Source organism: Bison bison, unplaced genomic scaffold, assembly GCF_000754665.1.
Source record: "Bison bison bison isolate TAMUID 2011002044 unplaced genomic scaffold, Bison_UMD1.0 scf7180017864167, whole genome shotgun sequence".
Taxonomy (NCBI): Eukaryota; Metazoa; Chordata; class Mammalia; order Artiodactyla; family Bovidae; genus Bison; species Bison bison.
Genome location: NW_011494739.1, coordinates 280,053 through 298,206, shown reverse-complemented (window position 1 = coordinate 298,206; position 18,154 = coordinate 280,053). Strand labels below are relative to the sequence as shown.

The following is an 18,154-nucleotide window of genomic DNA, read 5'->3' as shown; positions in this document are numbered from 1 at the left end:
AGCCTCTATTAGCGCTTCATCTCTGCCCTGTTTCTTCCTCTGTAAGAGGGGAATTGCAGTACTGGCCCCAGAGAGCTGGTCTTGAAGCCTGAATGAGTTACTGTTTGCAGTTTTGCCAACACTCGTTAGTTGTATGGAATAGAAATCCCTCAGGTTAGCTCACATAAAGGAGAGTTAGTTGGAACACAAGGACATTTCATCTTAGAGCCCTGGAATGGGAATTTGCAACCGGACCTGAACTCTCAGAAACTGAAAGAGCTTTCCAGGTCCCTCGGGGGCTGCTCTTGGTTCTGCATTGTCCTTCTGTCTGCAGACCAGCTGCTTGTGCTTATTCACGGCTTCCCTGCCCTCCCTAGAACCTCAGCTGCTAAGTTCTGTGATGCCAGCAGAATCCAGGAGGCAGGGGCAGGCTGTTTATAAGAGACTATCTTTTGAAGTCCTGGCCTAGTGGGTTTTCCTAAATGTGTTTGTAGTGATATACTCACAGAATGTGTGTGTACCTTGTGAGTGGTGGGTGTTCTACAGATGCTAACTCCTCCTTTCCAGAAGGTGGCAAGAACATTAATTAAAGTTGGATAGTACCTTGAGGGAGGGGCTGATCTATCTGGTAGGTAGAAAGGGATGTTGAGTGCTTTGTAATTTTTATAGCTTTATTGAGCTCTTGATTGACTTAAATACAGTTCATGCATTTAAAGTTTTCAAGTGTACAATTGAATGGTTTTTAGTGCATACATAGGTAATGTTATTCTATTGCCATAATCAGTTTTAGAACATTATCATTACCCCCCAAAAGAAACCTCACGTGCTCCCGGTAGCAGTCACTTCCCATTTCTCCCCAAAACTCCTCCCTCCCTGATAGTCCTGGGCAACTGCTGATCCTCTGTGGATTTACCTATTCTGAATATTTCTGAATGGAATTATAGAATATGTGGCCTTTTATGTCTGATTTCTTTCATTTAGCATAATGTTTTCAAGGTTCATCCATGTTGTATCATGTATCAGGACTCCTTTTTATGGTTAAATAATATTCCATCGTGTGGTTGTAGCACATTTTATTTATTCATCAGTTGATGATTTGAGTTCTTTCTGTTTTTAAGCTATTATGAACAGGGCTGCTATGACCATTCATATGCAAGTTTCTGTGTGGGCATATATTTTCATTTCTCTTGGGTGTGTATCCAAGAGTACATACTCTTGGAGCAGAATTTTTGGGTCATGTGATAACTCTGTGTTTAACGTTTGACAGAACTACCTGACTGTTTTCCAGAGTGGCTGAAACATTTATTTTCCCAAGCAGAGTATATGAGGGTTCAGATTTCTCCAGATATTGAGTACTTTGATTCTTTGGCTTTTTAGAATGGGGAATTGCATAGATAACCCTGTGCATTTCATATTTCAGATGCTGCTAACAGGCATGTGGAGACTTGGATTGAGTATTTAGTCTTCAGTTTAAACATATGCTAGAGATCCTCCAGCGGAAATGCCTGTTACTCTGGGTGGCTTTAAGGTCATATGGTTGTTGAATAGTTCAGAATGTTAGGAAGATGAGATATTTCTAAGCCTGGCATAATATATAAACTTTGCAAAATACTCGCTGAATGCATAACTAAAGTCATGAATGATAAATTTGCCTTGAGGTAGCCCATTCCAGATTATTCTTTATTATTTTAACTTGCCAATAGGTTGGCCCCGTTACTGTTTTCCTCGTCTTTGCTTTGGTCATTCTTACTGAGAGAAGTCTGTCTATCCTAGTCACTGTGCTGCTTTTCTCTCCTGACCCTCTAAACAAGGAAACAGGAAGGGGTTTGGAAGCCATTAGTGGTCAGAGCAGTCTCTACCCACTCGCTCATCTTCCTAATCCAAGGAGTGTCAGGTTCTGAGTTGGGAGACACCTTACTTTCCAGATGGGGTGTCATGGGTGCCCCACAGCTGGGGCTGTGGGCTCTTTCCTTCTGCTCCATGAAGCTGCCTGTCTGTGCATTTAGTTAGAGCTGGGTTCAGGTAGTTCATCTGTTTGTACCAGGTTGACTTTGCCTCTTTCAGATGATAGTCCCGTCCACCCCAGCGGAAAAAAGACCACACCAAAAGACTTACTGCCAGCACGAAAGATCATGGCTAAAATTGGTACTTCCCTGTGTTGCCAGGATGCAGAATCACTTTGGGTGATCATGGGGTGTAATCTTGCATGCTGGGCTCTCTGCGGTAGGCCTCTTCACTGCGTAACTGTGGAGAGCAGTTGGTCACAGCCTTCTCTTGTTGTCTGGTGGGTTCTTTTTGTTTTGAAATTTCTCCTCTTAAAAAAAAGCCAACTCTGTCCCCCTCTCAGCTCCACAGAGGCCCATTACAACACACAGAACTACTGCAACCCCTAAAGCTGGCCCGGGTGTGGTGCGGAAGAATCCCGGTGTAGGGAATGGAGATGACGAAGCAGCTGAATTGATGCAGCAGGTAGGCATCTCCTGTGTCCACAACAGGAACCCTTTGGGGGAAGGGGCGCTTGCTGCCCTGACTGGGGAGCTTTGTCTGTGTTCTTGTGGGAAGACCTGCCTTGTCTGTGTATCACAACAGTCCTCGTGACATGTGTCGGCTTTGGGACCTGTGTGGGGACTGTGAGCGTGGACATGAAGATGGAAGAGCGGGATGGGCAGCTGTTTCTAAGCTCCATTGTTTCTATTAGAAACCAGTATCTGTTTGGAAATGCACGCATAAGGTAGAACCCTGTTCAAAGTCTCTGGAACACTGTCAGGGTTCCTGGGATTCAGAGACTGTCTCTTGAATTTTGGCTCTAACAGGAGATAATGGAGAGCTCCTTTCTAAATAATAATTAAAAAAAAGTATTCTACAGTGTCCCTGCTGACATCCTGGCTCACTGGAGAATCGAATGGAGAGTACAGCTGATGTGCAAAGCCTATGGCTTTTCTCTTCTTAATAGGTAGATGATTTGAAACGTCTTGTTTTGAACCAGTTAAGTATCTGAAAATAATTGGTAGAGGTCTCCATAGATCAGAACAAATTTTCGATTTTTAGACATTTTCTCACTAATTCTTATAGTTGTTTTGTTTGCTTTTGGATGTTCCTTGTAATTAATTCCAGATTTAAAAATCAAGGATGCTCTGTAATTCCTGTGAGTTTAGGAATGAACCTTTTTACTTTCCTGAAAGCCAAGTCCTAAAGCTTGGGGGAAACAGCCTCACTTTAATCCAGAACCTTTTGTGGCCCAGACCAAACTCTGAGGAAGTCAGGACCTAAAAGCCTGTCCCCAAGACCACATTCACTGTTATTTTTCGTTCTCTGATCTGCATGTGCCCCACGGTGTAGGTGCCTCGGGAGGGTGGGAGGTGACCGGGTCAGCATCTCCGTGGTTGTGGCGGCCTCAAGCGCCCTGTGGGCACTGTGGCTGTGAGTGCAGAAGTCCTGGAGGTTGAGGAGGTGTCCCTGGAACTGCTGGTTTCCAGGCACAGGTGTACACAGAAAGTGGTCTCAGAAATAGAGTAAAGAGGTGTCAGTACTGAGACTTGGCAGCCAGCATAGGGTTGGCCTCACGGTCTCCAGAAGAAGATGCGATGGATTCCATGGGACTGCTGCCCAGCTGGTGTTCTAGGTGAGGGAGCACTGGATTTGAGGGGGCTGTAGATTTGCGGCTGGTCCTGGCTCCACTTCTAACTTGGGGCGAGTCAGTTAACCTCTGAACTCGCTGCCTCATATGCGGCGGGGCAGATACTTTACTCTCAGTGGTTGGATGGATTTCACAAGCTGACGTTTTGCCAAGTGCCTGGAAGGGTTTGGGATAAATGGGGTAAGTGGGGGTGGATGAAAGACAGTTGTGATTATTATGGAAGTTCTTGTCTGTGGTCTTGATAGAGTGAAAAAGGTTTTGAAATATGTTTTCAAAGTTCACAGGAGTCAGATTTTTTTTTTGGTGAAATATACAACTGTTAACAGCAAAAACAAAACCAGCACTTTTAGAGTGCAGGCGCCAGTGCTGGATTAAGCGTTTTGCTTTCACTTTTGCAGCAGCTCCGTGAGGGGTTCCAGAGAAGGACAGCAGTGCAGCTCACACCAGCCTGCCCAGCCCTGCCTCAGAAATAACGTGTGTGGCCAGCACAGGGCTTTGATTTTTACCATTCTTATTTTCAATGTGAAGGATTTTAGGTTCTTTGCAGGTTGCACACCCTGTTACTAACTCCCATGGCTCGTATACATGATCTCTCTGACCCTGAGAGTATTAAAAGTGGTGCACTTGATGAAGGGATGGAGGTCTGGGAGACAGGACCATATTGGTCATGAAAAGTGGAGCCTCACGGGCTTGGTGGGCAGTGTGTTCTACACAAAGTACCTTTTGGTGTTCATAGCCTTGGGATAGCTTCAGTGATTCCATATTCGTTTTTTTAAATGTAATTTTTATTTTTGACTGCACTGGGTCTTCAGTATTGTGCGTGGGTTTTCGCTAGTTGCGGAGAGCTGGGGCTGTTCTCTAGTTGAGGTGCACAGGCTTCCTGTTGCAGTTGGCTTCTCTTTTGTGGAGCACAAACTCTAGAACATAGGCTTTAGTGCTTATGGCACATGGGCTTAGTCGCTCCAAGCCATGTGGGGTCTTCTCAGACCAGGGATTGAACTGGTGTCCCCTGCACTGCAACCACTGGAACACCAGGGAAGCCCGATTCCACATTCTTACGTCATTTGGGAGAAATGTACTGTTCCAAAGCAACACTATTGAGTAGAAATAAAATGTAAACTGGAAATGTGAGATATACGTATATAGAACTGAAAGTTTTCTGGTAGTCACACTGAAAAAAATTGTAATAAGAGACAGGTTAATTCTAATAACACATTACTCAATATATTTAAAGTATTAGCATTCTGATGTGATTATTATAAATAGTTATCAGTGAGATGTTTTACATTTGAACACTGTACTGGGTCTTTGAAATCCAGTGTGTATTTGATAGCTACAGCCTGTCTCAATTGCACTGGCTACATTTCAAGTGCTCAGAACACCACCTGTGGCTCATAGCTACCGTATCGGCCAGTGCCAGGTCGAAAACATTCTCCTTGGGCTTCCTGGGTTCCAGCTATTACTTCGCTGTAAGAGAATTGTATGCTTGTGGATTGTTTCTTGTGGATTCATGGTTGTTGAGGGATGTCAGGGAGGGCTGCTGCCTTGGCCTGTGGGTGGGGCCTGTCGGGCTGGTTTCTGGCGCCCTGGGTGATGTATAGGTACGTGGAAGGAGGTTTCAGTGGGCTTACGAGGGAGGCGCCGGTGTAACGTGCGTGTACTAGTGGGCTCCAGGCTGCCGCGCCGCGCCAAGTGCTTCCCTTTCCTTCTCGTGATTACGGGCCTCTTCTCACTCATGGACCTTGGGCCGAAGATCCAAGCAGCTTTCACTGCTGGGGATAGTCACCTCTGATCCTTTAGTCCCCTTCTCCCCCTCCACTTCGGGAGTAACTGGTAGTTTAAGGAAAGGCTACAAACAGCATTTAAAGCAGGGGTGGGGAGAGTGGAGGTGGATGAATTATTTTGTTTTGCGGGCAACTAGGTGGTGTTAGTACTTTATTGAAACTTTCAACTATTTTTATTCATTTATTTTTAAATTATTTATTTGTTTTTGGTTTTGCTGGGTCTGTGTTGCTCTGTGGGCTTTTCGCTCGTTTCAGAAGCAAGGGCTACTCTCTTGTTGGGCATGTGGGCTCCTCAGTGCAGTGGCTTCTCTTGCTGCAGAACACAGGCTTACTTGCTCTGCAGCATGTAGGATCTTCCTGGATCAGGGATCGAACCTGTGTCTCTTGCGTTGGCAGGCCATTCTTTACTGCTGAGCCAGCAGGGAGGCCCCGCAGTTATTTTTTAAAGTGATTCCTGTGGTTGCTAAATTCCTTTAGTGAAAGTGTCTAGAACCTTGTTTCTAGAGCCTTGATTCTGGATCGGTCTGTTCAGGCCTTTGATGGCAAACATTGAAATTAAGTCTTTGACAAAATGGTCCTGGTGGTTCCAGTCACCTGCTCCTCATCTCTGATGCCTCTCAACTGCAGGTTGTGAGGGAGCAGGACTTGATCCCTTTGGTTGGGCCTGGCTTCTTCATCAGGCTGTGGGGAAGCTGGATGAGCTGTTTTAGTAACTAGACGTTCAGAAGGTGGACGAGGTTCCTGTAGTGCCTCTGGCTCTCAGAATTCCACTACCCACATTGTTCTCAGCAGCTGCACCTTTGATTCCCTGGCTGGGCTTTCCATGGGGCCCTAGCCTGTAAGGCCTGAGAAGATATATTGTACCATTTGCCATGTAATTTGCATTCAGTGAGAGTCATGGTTGAGTATTCTGGAATGAAGACACACTGGACTGTGAGAGTTGTTATGGTATTGTTATTATTATGTTATGATAACATAATAAAAGTTATGACTTTTATTATTATTCTTGGCTGAACAGAGTCCTGACCCATTCACTGAGATTTGTTTTGTCATTGCCTCTTTGAGGCATTAGAGTCCGTCAGTGAGGCTCCTGGAAGATCCTGTGGCATGAGTGGTGAGCTGATATATGCTCAGGGAGCTAGGGGTGGAATATGGTGGGGTGTGCCCCTCTCCTCTGCCCTTGTCTCTCCCTTTTGAGACTGTCTTGAGGGAGAGAGTGACGCAGGGACCCTCTCATCAGAGGATGCTTTTCTTTTAGTCATGGATCACACCCTAGCCCCAACATACTGGGGGGAAAAATAACTATTGAGTTTCTATGCCCAGGTGCCCCTCAGTGCTAGCTATCTTTGGCCAGTATTAGTTGTCTTTAAATAGTTTTGCCCTCCTGCTCATCATTTCTATCCTGCTCTCTTGGACCAGACCCTGCCTTACCGTTGACTTCAGCTTGCAGAAAGACCTGGATTAACTGACCAAGTGTCCTGGTATGGACTCAGTATATAATTGGCAGCCACTCTGCTGGGCCAGGTTGTGGATTCTTTTTCTATATTTGTCTCAGCAGCCATGCCTTTTTCTCTTTGATCTTGTCTTAGTCTCTGAGAAATACCTACATGTTTCCTCATGTAGCCTGTCCTTTTGCAGGAATTGTTATAGTCAGAGTGCCATGAATCAGCCCATGGTATTGATCTGGAGCTGAAGAAAATTGACATCAAATTAAAATGGGAGTTTTGTCCTTGTTAGGGAATTTGATGAAAGACCACACATCTCCTTCCGGGTTGGAGGTTTAATCTGATGTGTTGTTGGTGTATGAATTCCAGGTGTCTGACCCTTTCTAATGTTTTGTGCAGGTCAATGTATTGAAGCTGACTGTGGAAGACTTGGAGAAGGAGAGAGACTTCTATTTTGGAAAGCTGAGGAACATTGAGTTGATTTGCCAGGAGAACGAGGGGGAGAACAACCCTGTGCTGCAGAGGATTGTGGACATTCTCTACGCCACAGATGTATGTGCTGACTTGGGGATGTTTTCTTGCCATTTCGCCACCTAAGAGAAAATACATTTTATGTGGTGGTTTTTGGCAAGCTCAGTACTGATGCTTGTTGTGTTTCAGCGTAGCATTCATTTAAAGACTTCATCGTTGACCCTCAAGAGTCAGCCAGAGGGGGGCACTTCAGCTTCTGCTTTGAGGTCTGAAGGGACAGTGAGGTGGCCGGCTGCCCTGCTTCTGTAGCTTGTGGCCACTGGTAGGTCACGAGTGCCACCAAGTGCTCTTAATCCTGCCATCCCCGCCTCCACCCCACTCAGCGTGGACCCCTTGGTCCTAGTTGCTGCCTCTTTTTCCTATGCCCCAGGTGTGCCCTGGAGGGTTAGGCACACAGCCCTGTTTGAGGTCTGCTGCCCACAGCTGTGAGAGGTGCCTTTTTCCTCCCACGCTGGAGTGTGCCCGCTTCCCATTTCTCCACACTGTCTTGTGGTCAGATCTCTTGGGAGTCATGTGTATTCGGCAGCTGAATAGGGAAAACTCATTTTCCCTGGATTTAGGATTTGACATTTTGCTCTGTCCACTGTTTAATGGCTATAATTATTAATAATTCTGCCATGCCCAGCAGGGTCTTGAGGGTCAAGCTATAGTATGTGTCTTGCCTAAGTGTTTCACAGTATGTGGCCATATACAAATATAAGGTAACATTAATGTTATTAGCACTATCCTCTAAACGTATTAAGTGAATTTGGGGGTGTTAAGACTGATGACTGAAAAGTTGATAATTTGTTCAATAAACCTGTGTTTCAGGCTTGCTATATACCAGATAATGTAGACAGAGTTAATGAAGATACAGGTGTCTTTGGGTTTAGTCCGAGTATTGTTTTAGTGGAGTCATATGTTGAGTAAATTTAGCCATAGAGGTTTAGTTTAAACAATAGATGGTGGGTGAAGGGGGAGTCTAAGTGTTTTAAGAAGGCAATGGCATCCCACTCCACTACTCTTGGCTGGCAAATCCCATGGACAGAGGAGCCTGGTAGGCTGCAGTCCATGGGGTCCCTAGGAGATGGACACGACTGAGCAACTTTACTTTCATTTTTCACTTTCATGCATTGGAGAAGGAAATGGCAACCCACTCCAGTGTTCTTGCCTGGAGAATCCCATGGATGGGGGAACCTGGTGGGCTGCCGTCTGTGGGGTCGCACAGAGTCGGACACGACTGAAGCGACTTAGCAGCAGCAGCAGCAGCCATTAGCTCATACCAGATGGCTGGAGTGAGTGTGAGGTGGGAGCCACACATCCGAGGTTTCCCATGCCTCTCATGTTTGGTCAGCCTAGTTAGTTGTGGGTAAACAGACCACCCACAGCACCTGCAGTAGTATGCAGGTTCCTTCTTGTTCAGTCACTCAGTCGTGTCCGACTCTTTGCGACCCCATGGACTGCAGCACACCAGGCTTCCCTGTCTTTCATCATCTCCTGGAGCTTGCTCAGATTCATGTCCATTGTGTCAGTGATGCCATCCACCATCTCATCCTCTGTCGTCCCCTTCTCCTAAAGGGGATGCAGGTACCTAAGTGCAGTCAAAAGAAGGCACGAAGGAAAAGCTGGCAATGTGGACAGGTTATTGAGAGGAGATGATCTGGTACTATTACGGTGACTTCAGGGATTTTTGAGGGTCAGTTTTCTTAAATAGCTTTATTGAGGTTCGGTTGGTTTAACGACAACTTGATGTATGACATCATTGCCATCATCAAGACAGTGGACACATCCATCACCCTGAACAGCGTGCGGGTGAGTTTGTGCTCAGTTTTGTCCTTCTGTGCGATGTGGTTCCACTGCCTAACTAATAGAAAAGCAGTCACTTGGTCTTGTGCCATTCAATGCCAAGTGTGTGGTAGAGACAGGAAGAACCGTTGACTTTGAGAGGCTTTAAATATGAGGAAAGGGAACCCACAGTAGAAACTGGTCTTTCATTCAGCGTTGAATAATAGCTTTCCCCTCCCATCTTCCCATTTCAGGAAGGCTTCGTGATACCTGATGAAGGGGGCCCACAGGAGGAACAGGAAGAGTATTAATAGCCTGGACCAGCCGAGCAACATCTGAATTCTTCACTCCAAATCATGTGCTTAACTGTAAAATACTCCCTTTTATTATTCTTAGAGGACTCACTGGTTTCTTTTCATAAGCAAAAGTACCTCTTCTAAAAGTGCACTTTGCAGAAGTTTCACTCCTTTTCCAATAAGTTTGAGTTAGGAGCGTTTACCTTGTAGCAGAGCAGTATTAACATCTAGTTGTTCACCCAGGGAACAAAGAGGCTGACCATGGGCTCGCTTTGTGGATGCTGGTAGCACTGATAGCTGGAGAAGGTGGAGACCTCAGTAGAGAAATGTAAAGACTGATTTGAATTTTAAGTTAATGTGAAATCTTGGCAGAGAACGTTTTAATAAATAAATGCCTTAAGAGTATTTAAAAGATGCTTCCATATTTCAAAATATAAAATGTGTGTTTGACATTGTGTCTGGGAAGGAAGGGCTGGAACCTGGAGCCTTTGGGACCTGCTGTTCCCAGCCTTCGCAGGACTGCTTGATCCTCATAAGCCCAGATGTTGGCCCAAAAGCAAAATTTGAAAAGTTATTTTGTAAGCCATTTTGATGTCCTTGACCAATAGCATGCCTGTTAAGAAGCAAGAGGCATTGTTGCCTGGATGAATAGAGGGTGTGTTTCAGGCCTGAGAGGTCTGAGTCAAAGAGCTTGATTTTCATTGAGCATTTCTCTGGTGATTTTCCAGTTATCCCTGATAATTCTGTGTACTGTGCGTGTTTTTTTTTTTTTGAAATGAGGTGTGTCCAGTTTTTAAACCTAACAACTGCTTTTGGGGACTTGCCCACATCTCTGGGATTTGAATGGGGGCTGTGTCCCGTTTTACTGTCTTTTAAGTTTACATTTAACATGTTCCTCTTCTCTGCTCCCCTTGCCCACTGGGGACTCCTCTTTGGCTCCTTAAAATTTGCTGCTTAGAGTGGAAGTTCAGCAGGCAGGTGATCATACTGCAAGTTCTTTTTGGACCTCTGGCAAAGGGAGTGATCAGTGAAGGCCACCACTCCCTTGGGATCTGCAAGGCTGGGTGTTTTCGGTACCTGCTGTCCACAGCCCTCCACTGTTATCGGAATACTTTGCCAGTGCACTAATCTCTTTGGAGATAAAAATGTTAGTGTGTTACTAAATGTTAATTTTCTTTTGCAGAAAATATAGTACCATGTCTGAATTAATTATTAATATTTAAAATATTTCATTCCTTAGCTCCCTCATTTGCTTTGCTCACAGCCGACTCATTTCCTTTGTTTGGCAGAATTCTGCAACGTGTGTGTCACCCACTACTGAGATTGTTCAGCCCCTGATGTATTTGTATTGATTTGTTTCTGGTGGTAGCTTGTCCTGAAATGTGTGTAGCAAGCAGGTATTTTATGATAAAATTGTTGTGTAGTGCATGCTCTGTGTGGAATTCAGAGGAAAACCCAGATTCAGTGATTAACAATGCCAAAAAATGCAAGTAGCTAGCCGCTGTTCAAACAGCAGTGGTGCTGTTTCTCTTTTGTGGCCTTTTCGACTTCTGTTGCCCTAAAATTCCATTTTGTTGGGAACCCATTTTCCACCTGGTCTTTCTTGACAGGGTTTTTTTCTACTTTTAAACAGTTTCTAAATAAAATTCTGTATTTCAAGAGTGTCATGTCTTCTGAAATTTGTCTTGCCCTGGGTATATTCTTTTAGGTTCAAATGATAAGGTAGCCATGCATCTTCCTTAAATTAGGGCTGATCTTTTGAAATCCTTCACTGTTTTTTTCAGACGTGCTTATTTCTAAGGCCATTTCTTTTTTCTCCATTCAAACAGTATGCTTCTAAGCCTCCTGACATTTCCTCACTTTTGTGTTACTGTGGGAGGGCTTTCAGAAGTGCAGGGCTTGGCCTCAATGCCATGGAGCTACTTCAGGCTGTTTCCTTCAGAGAAAATCTACAGGACAAGCTTGGTGGATACCATGGGGCAGTACTGTTTTATTTTTTCCCCTGAACGTGTGTTTCAAAGTCAGTAAACACAGCCAATCTGTAACAATCCGAAATCATCTTTAACAATTCTATACTCTAAGAAATGAGTTCAGAAGGTGAGGTGCTGCTATTTTCAGTATGAAATAAAAGTTAAATGGGCAGAAGGTAGTTTTCAGTATGATTTTTAGGGTACCGACCACAGTTATGGATGATTTGTAAACCAAACTTCATGATTTTCACTAGAATTACTTCCATGTTACTTCCTGTAGAAGTTAACAGTATGATGCCTTCACTGAAATGTTACACACCTTCAGAAGGGATTGGATACCATGTGTGTTGATAATCTATAAGAAGATACGTCCAGGAGTGCATGGAGTTTGTGAATAAAATGTTGAGTATTGTCAGCTGAGAAGTTACCTTGGAAAGAGTGAAGCTGATACTGTGTGTACTTCTGACCTAGTAAGTCCATTGGCCTGGGTATTTCGGCTGAGGCATGTAGTATTGAAATGGGTCTCATTTAGGTTAGGTCATGGGTGCTGTGATCTTGAATAAGCTGCTTGGTTTGCTTGGCAAGGCCTGTGTTGTGTGCAGGATAGGTAAACAGATGGCTGGATTTGGATTTAGGATTCACTCGTGCTGGTGGTCCTCAGACTGATGGGTTTCAGAAATCACCTGTGAAACTTGACTGACATAAAATTTCTGAAGTCCAGTTGGCAGAGATTCTGAGTTAGGCGATTAGAAATTTGCATTTTACTATGTGCCTCAGATGACCTGGTTTAATGTAGTCTTCAGAGCTAATTTTGGTCGTAACACTTATCTCTGTGAGCGCAAATGTAGCTGGCAGGGGGTGTCAGGTTAGAGTTCTTGTAGATTGCTTCTAGCTTTGTGACTTTTACGTTATTAATAATTGATCGCTTGTTCTGACTTGCAAAACAAGGATGACAATGGTGACTGCAGCGCCTCCCTCACCTGGTGCTTGCTGGCATCAGAGTGAGCTGAGAACCAGAAAAGGTAACCACAGCGTTAGAAAGCACTGCTTGGTTCTTCAGATCCAGTTTGAAGCTTATGGATCAGAAAAGCTTAGGCCAGGGGTTTTGTATCCTGAGAATTCAGGCAGGCGATTCTTCAGATAGGCTTTGAGTATTTTGTAAAATTATATGTAACAAGTACTAATTTTTTTTTTCAGCTTGGGCGATTGATGAGTGCAGCTCCTTTCTTTTGGGACTATCATTTTCATCCCTTTTTCCCCCCAAGTGAAATAATGGTCTAAACACACCTTTCACCTTCTTCTTTTGAATGAAGATTCTGTGATTCAGTAATTCAGATTCATTGATTTAAAGATAAGTGTTTTCTTTAGGATATAATAAGGTGTTGGAAAGGAAGCCGTTTCCTTTTGCTATAACCAAGATAAGTCTAGGGAAATTTTTCTTTAAGGATTGTTTTATGAGATTTGGTATGAAGAACTCCTTTTCTGATGGTTACCCATAGTTCAGCATAGTCTACAAACAAAACCTCAGCTTTAGGCCTGATCAGCTTGATCAGATTAGCTTGCTGGTATGTGGGTGACCCAAATCTGACTGCTGTCAGCAGAGTGGAAGTGATTGCTTTGAGCCAAGCTGAGCCTGAGCCTGAGCCTGTCTGTGGTCAGTGTTCCTGAATCACCAGTCATTTTGCTGGTCTGGCACTGTTGCCATTGATTTAAAATCAGGCCTATATTGTAGTTTTGAATTCATACATTCCAGTTACAACGTTTTAAAACCTGATGAGTTCATGTGTATTACTGACACTTGCTGCTCTTTTGTCAGTTTTCACGTCTGAGACTTGAGTACGCAGAGTCCTTTTCTGAAGGAAAGCCCACAGAAGTATTCTGTGCTTTTACACTGAACTTGACCGTTACCGCACATGCCTTCAGCCAGATTGTTAAGTAGCTAAAATTTGTGAAGGTCTGTTTCCCTTTTCTGAATTGGAAAGCAGTGTTACCTTAGCCTAGCGCACAGCTTTCTGTTGAGGTTGTGGTCAGGTTGCTTCACTAAATTCATTATCTAGATAAGCAGGTCTAACCTTAGAGTTGGAATTCTGGGCCCTTATTCCAGGACTATGTATATATACATACAGAAATTTAAAAAATTAAAATAACCTATATTTCTTTTGAATTGGAGGCTCCGAGGTTCTGAAATGTAAAATGAACGTAGCCTTCACAAACATGTTTCTGGGGGTAGGATGAGAAAAAAAAAGAGACAGATCTTTATCTTGTGATCATAGGAAGAGCAAAGCAAGTTAGCCATCAAAGCCTAGAACTTCAGAAATGGTATTGAGAGACTTAGAATTACAGAGTGATCTGTTAGCTGTTTGATATTCTGTAAGACATCTTACCTTAAAAATTCAAAAAAAATTTTTCCCTTCTTCCTGGACGACTGAATATTTTTCAGTCTGTAGGAATTGGTGAGGATAGGGTGGATGCAGGTATGAAGGAGAGGAGAAAGAGCAGTTTACTGTATTTGCTGATGTCTTTAATTTTCATTTCTAGTGGGAGAATGAGATTTGGGAAGCCGCTAGTGAGGTTCAGTCCACCAGGCTAGGTCTTAACAAAGCTGTCTTTATGGCTCTTACTAGTTTCCAGCAGGGACAAAGATGGGTTTCTAAGACAACCTTCATGGATGATTCACAAACTGCAGTGTAGACTATTATAAAATTAAGCCAGGCTCAAGCATGCAAGTGGGGGGACTGAATATATAAAGGGAATATGTGACTGGAGCCCTTTTCTGACCTTTATCAAGAGGAACGAAGGAGAAGTGCTGTGATCAGGAGGCCAAGGGCCAGGAGTTGAGACCAGTGTCCTCCTCCAGGCCCTGCATGGTCTGCGGAGCTTTTCTTTGCCTCAGTTAGGAGATGAGTGAGGATTTTTTCCCTGGGATCCCTTCTGAGCCAGGAAAAATTACTTGGATCTGTAGAAGCCAGCAGGATACCAGAGCCAGCAAGAGTGGGAGAGTGCCCAGTTCCAGCAACTGTTGCCTCTGGAGGCCAGGTTTCATCAGTTAAACAATTTTGGTTCAAAAAAAAAGCACAATGTTTTTCAGCATCAGTGACATTTTGTGTGTGAAATTTTGAAAAAACTCGCACTGACAATGAAATGGTTTGTAAAGTGTACATCCTTTTGTGTTTTAATGAAAGTTTTCGACCCTGAAAGAAGATATTTTGACAGGTGAAATAAAAAGTGGCTCAACACGTGAGTTTGGCTCTCTGCTGCCCCCGCCCTCCCCCCATAGGCTGCAAGCTGCAGGGAGAGCTTTGCTAATATGGCCTTTCCTGGCCCGCCATTTAGTGCAGGAATAGAAATGTATTGCTCCCACCAGATCTGTCATGGTTTATCCTTGTCTAATCTTGAGTGACCTTCAGATTTCTTTCCTCTCTTGCTTCACAGTTACTTTGTCACATTCTTATTTTACATTTCTCCTGATCGGGCTCATTTATATATTTTGGAGTAGTTCTAATGATTTTAAGATCCAGCGTACCTCAGGGTCATCTGGGTTTTTTGCATTCTAAAGGTTTCTCACCTGATATTGCCTTTTTTTTTTGTTTTGTATTTTATGTGTTTTTCTACAAAATAATGTGAGTTAAATATGTGTAATTATATATGACTGCTGTTTTTACTTTGAAATTTAAACGCTACCAAGAAGAATGGAATAAACTTTTTTTTACAGGTAGCTGTAGGCGAATCCCAGCTTGCCCCTGTGTGTGCCCCTCCCTCCCTACTAATTTTAAAGGCGGAGAGAAGAAACAAATACGTTGAACGAAATAAAGTTATTTTAAAACAAATTCCCCGAACATCTGTAGCTCTCTTGACTCAATTTTTGTTTTTCATTCTTTTTTGGAAGGAAGTGGGTAAGTAGATACTAAAACACCCCAAGAAGCTACTGTTTTCTTGAATCATGCATGGTATTTTGAAATCTTTGGTATTTGAACTGTGAATTCTCTCTGGCGGTGGGGTGTGGTGGGAAGAGCATTGTTTTAAGTGACATGTGAGCTGAGTTGTTGGTCTCAACTGAAGGTGTAATCTTAACATTCATTAATCTGGGTCCCCTGCAGTTCCCAGCGGTTACTGGCTTCTGTCTTGTTTATTTGATTTTGAAAAGGAAAAAGCCTCTCCTTAGCATCAAGTTGCACCTTAAAATTTTTGGTACATTTTATAAAGCTGAGGATACAAGTTTTCACTTTTGTTAACTTTATTAAGGAATAAATTTTTAAAAAAAAGTATGTTAGGATACAACTTTTTAAAATTAAAAAAAATTTGGGGGGCCACACTGTGAATCATGAGGGATCGTAGTTCCCTGACCTGGGATTGAACCTGAGCCCCCTGCATTGGAAATGTGGAGTCTGAACCACTGGACCCCCAGGGAGGTCCCAGGATACAATTCTCGACATTTTAAAAACCGCAGTGGTAAAGCTGAAGAGAGCAGAGTTAGTACCACTTCTGAGCAGAGCGGGGCCACCTTCCCTGGATGAGTCAGCCATGTCCTTGAGTGCCCTTGAAGCCTTCCAGCAGCACCCATCCCAGCTCCACTGTTAGGGAGCAGAGTAGGGTCTCCTTGGCATTGGCAAGTGATGCCCGAACTTGTAGGCATTGAGTAGGACTTTGCACTTTCTCCAGGATTGTTTTGTACAGAGGTTTTGTCTAGGAGATTTTTTTTTCCTTCAACACCTTTCCTCCTGCTTCTGTTTTTAAATGAGTTATTGATTATCATGATTTTTTTCTTTTTAGGTGGGGGTTTTCTGAAGTTTTTCTTACCTAAAAAATGGAATACATCTTAATTTCCCTGTTCGGATGTTTCTTGTTTGGGAAGGAAAATGATATTTATTGTGAATGAATCTAGCGTGTTTTAGACTTATGTAAAAAATGTGGATAAACATGGACAGCTGTAAGTAGAAATGATAACATTGGATTGGAAAATGAAAGCTTCAAGTCAAAGAAACAGTGGGGAACAGTCAACTGTAGCATCATCAGCTTTGTTTCTTTTTTTTTTTTTAATTTTAAATAAACCCTTCTAGTTTATTAATACCTAGTCTAATAAAACTGGTTTAAAAGACCTGCATCTTTTATGACATTTCATTGAGCCACTCTACTTCTCATGTTTTACAATATGATGAAATCTTTTGTCTTCACTGTTGATGAAATGGGAGCAGGAATTTTTTTCTGTCTGTGGGTGGTCTCTATGTGGTGAAGATCTGGGGAGGGTGGTCTTGGCTTAGTGGTCAATTAACATTTTGGTAACATCTAGGTGATCATGAAATGTGACTCAGTGTGGAATCCATGTCCCTGGTTGAATTCTCCCCCAAGAGATTTACCTTTGACCAACTGACGCTGCTGAATTGTGCCAGGGTTAAGACTGAACAGTGCTGCCTCAAGTCCAGGCCTGCTATGAAGTCTGGGTTTATAAGACCCTCGTGTTACACACAGTTCTCTTGTCACCTTCCTCTGTTTTGGAGCTCAGGATTTCCCTGGTGGTCCAGTGGTTAAGAATCCTCCATGCAGTGCAGGGGACAGAGGTTCAGTCCCTGGTTGGGGAACTAAGATCCCACCTGCCACAGAACAACTCAACCCTCGAGCCACAACTAGAGTTGGTACGCTGCAACAAAAGACCCACCAGTGGCAGTGACGATCCCGCATCTGCAGCTGAGACCCAGTGCAGCCAGATGAAGACCTGGAGCTTGTGCAGCTCATGTTAGAGGGCTGCAGTGACGATCCCGCATCTGCAGCTGAGACCCAGTGCAGCCAGATGAAGACCTGGAGCTTGTGCAGCTCATGTTAGAGGGCTGCAGTGACGATCCCGCATCTGCAGCTGAGACCCAGTGCAGCCAGATGAAGACCTGGAGCTTGTGCAGCTCATGTTAGAGGGCTGCAGTGACGATCCCGCATCTGCAGCTGAGACCCAGTGCAGCCAGATGAAGACCTGGAGCTTGTGCAGCTCATGTTAGAGGGCTGCAGTGACGATCCCGCATCTGCAGCTGAGACCCAGTGCAGCCAGATGAAGACCTGGAGCTTGTGCAGCTCATGTTAGAGGGCTGCTGTGCCTTCTCCTGTCCCCCAACTGTGGGGCCAGTTGGCCTTCTGCATTTATCATTAGACTTGCTGGCATTTTCCATGGTTTCCATGGCAGGTGGGTTCTCCGTGCTGCCTTTGTCCTGTGGATTGTCCTCCACTCATATTTGTTCTGGCTCCAAGTACTGGAGCTCCTCCTGTTGGCTGGCTGCTCTCGTTCAACTTCATCAATAACAAGAATGTCTCAGATTGGATGAAAAATGGCCGCGTGGTAACGGTTTGTGGGATGGATTCTGATGTTCCATTTTGTGTTCTCTGTGTGGAATTCTATCTCATTTCCTGGTTCTAAGTGTGGCCAACTGGCCCCGCAGTCTGTGGAGGCCCTCGGAGTTCCACAGCGACTTCACAGAGGAGCCACTCTGGACTTGGTGGCTGCCAAGATGTCTCAGTCGAGGAGGAAGTTGAAAGCCAATAAGTCTCCGTTAAATACAACGAGCAGTATTAACTGGGGAGAGCATATTGGGTCAGGGTGAGTGAGAGTCTGGGGTTAGTCTCTAAAACACTGGACCCCTGGGCCCTAAGATCCAGGATTCAGTCGTTCAGTTGTGTCCAGCTCTGTCACCCTATGGACTGCAGCACACCAGGCTTCCCTGTCCTTCACCATCTCCCGGAGCTTGCCCAAACTCCTGACCATCCAGTC

At 44.2% G+C, this 18,154-nt stretch overlaps 2 protein-coding genes across 2 annotated transcripts in view; both read left to right on the top strand.

The window, feature by feature from the left end:
• The window catches only part of MAPRE1 (microtubule-associated protein, RP/EB family, member 1), a 27,962-nt gene extending 12,729 nt beyond the window's left edge, over positions 1-15,233 (top strand). Inside the window, exons 4-6 of the mRNA XM_010841703.1 lie at positions 2,327-2,448; positions 7,245-7,397; positions 9,395-15,233. Coding sequence (XP_010840005.1) covers positions 2,327-2,448; positions 7,245-7,397; positions 9,395-9,451 — 332 coding nt within the window. The 3' untranslated portion in view covers positions 9,452-15,233. The remainder of the gene's footprint in view (positions 1-2,326; positions 2,449-7,244; positions 7,398-9,394) is intronic.
• A 2,661-nt stretch (positions 15,234-17,894) lies between these two features.
• The window catches only part of LOC104990002, a 14,621-nt gene continuing 14,361 nt past the window's right edge, over positions 17,895-18,154 (top strand). The window contains exon 1 of the mRNA XM_010841881.1: positions 17,895-17,983. Coding sequence (XP_010840183.1) covers positions 17,895-17,983 — 89 coding nt within the window. The remainder of the gene's footprint in view (positions 17,984-18,154) is intronic.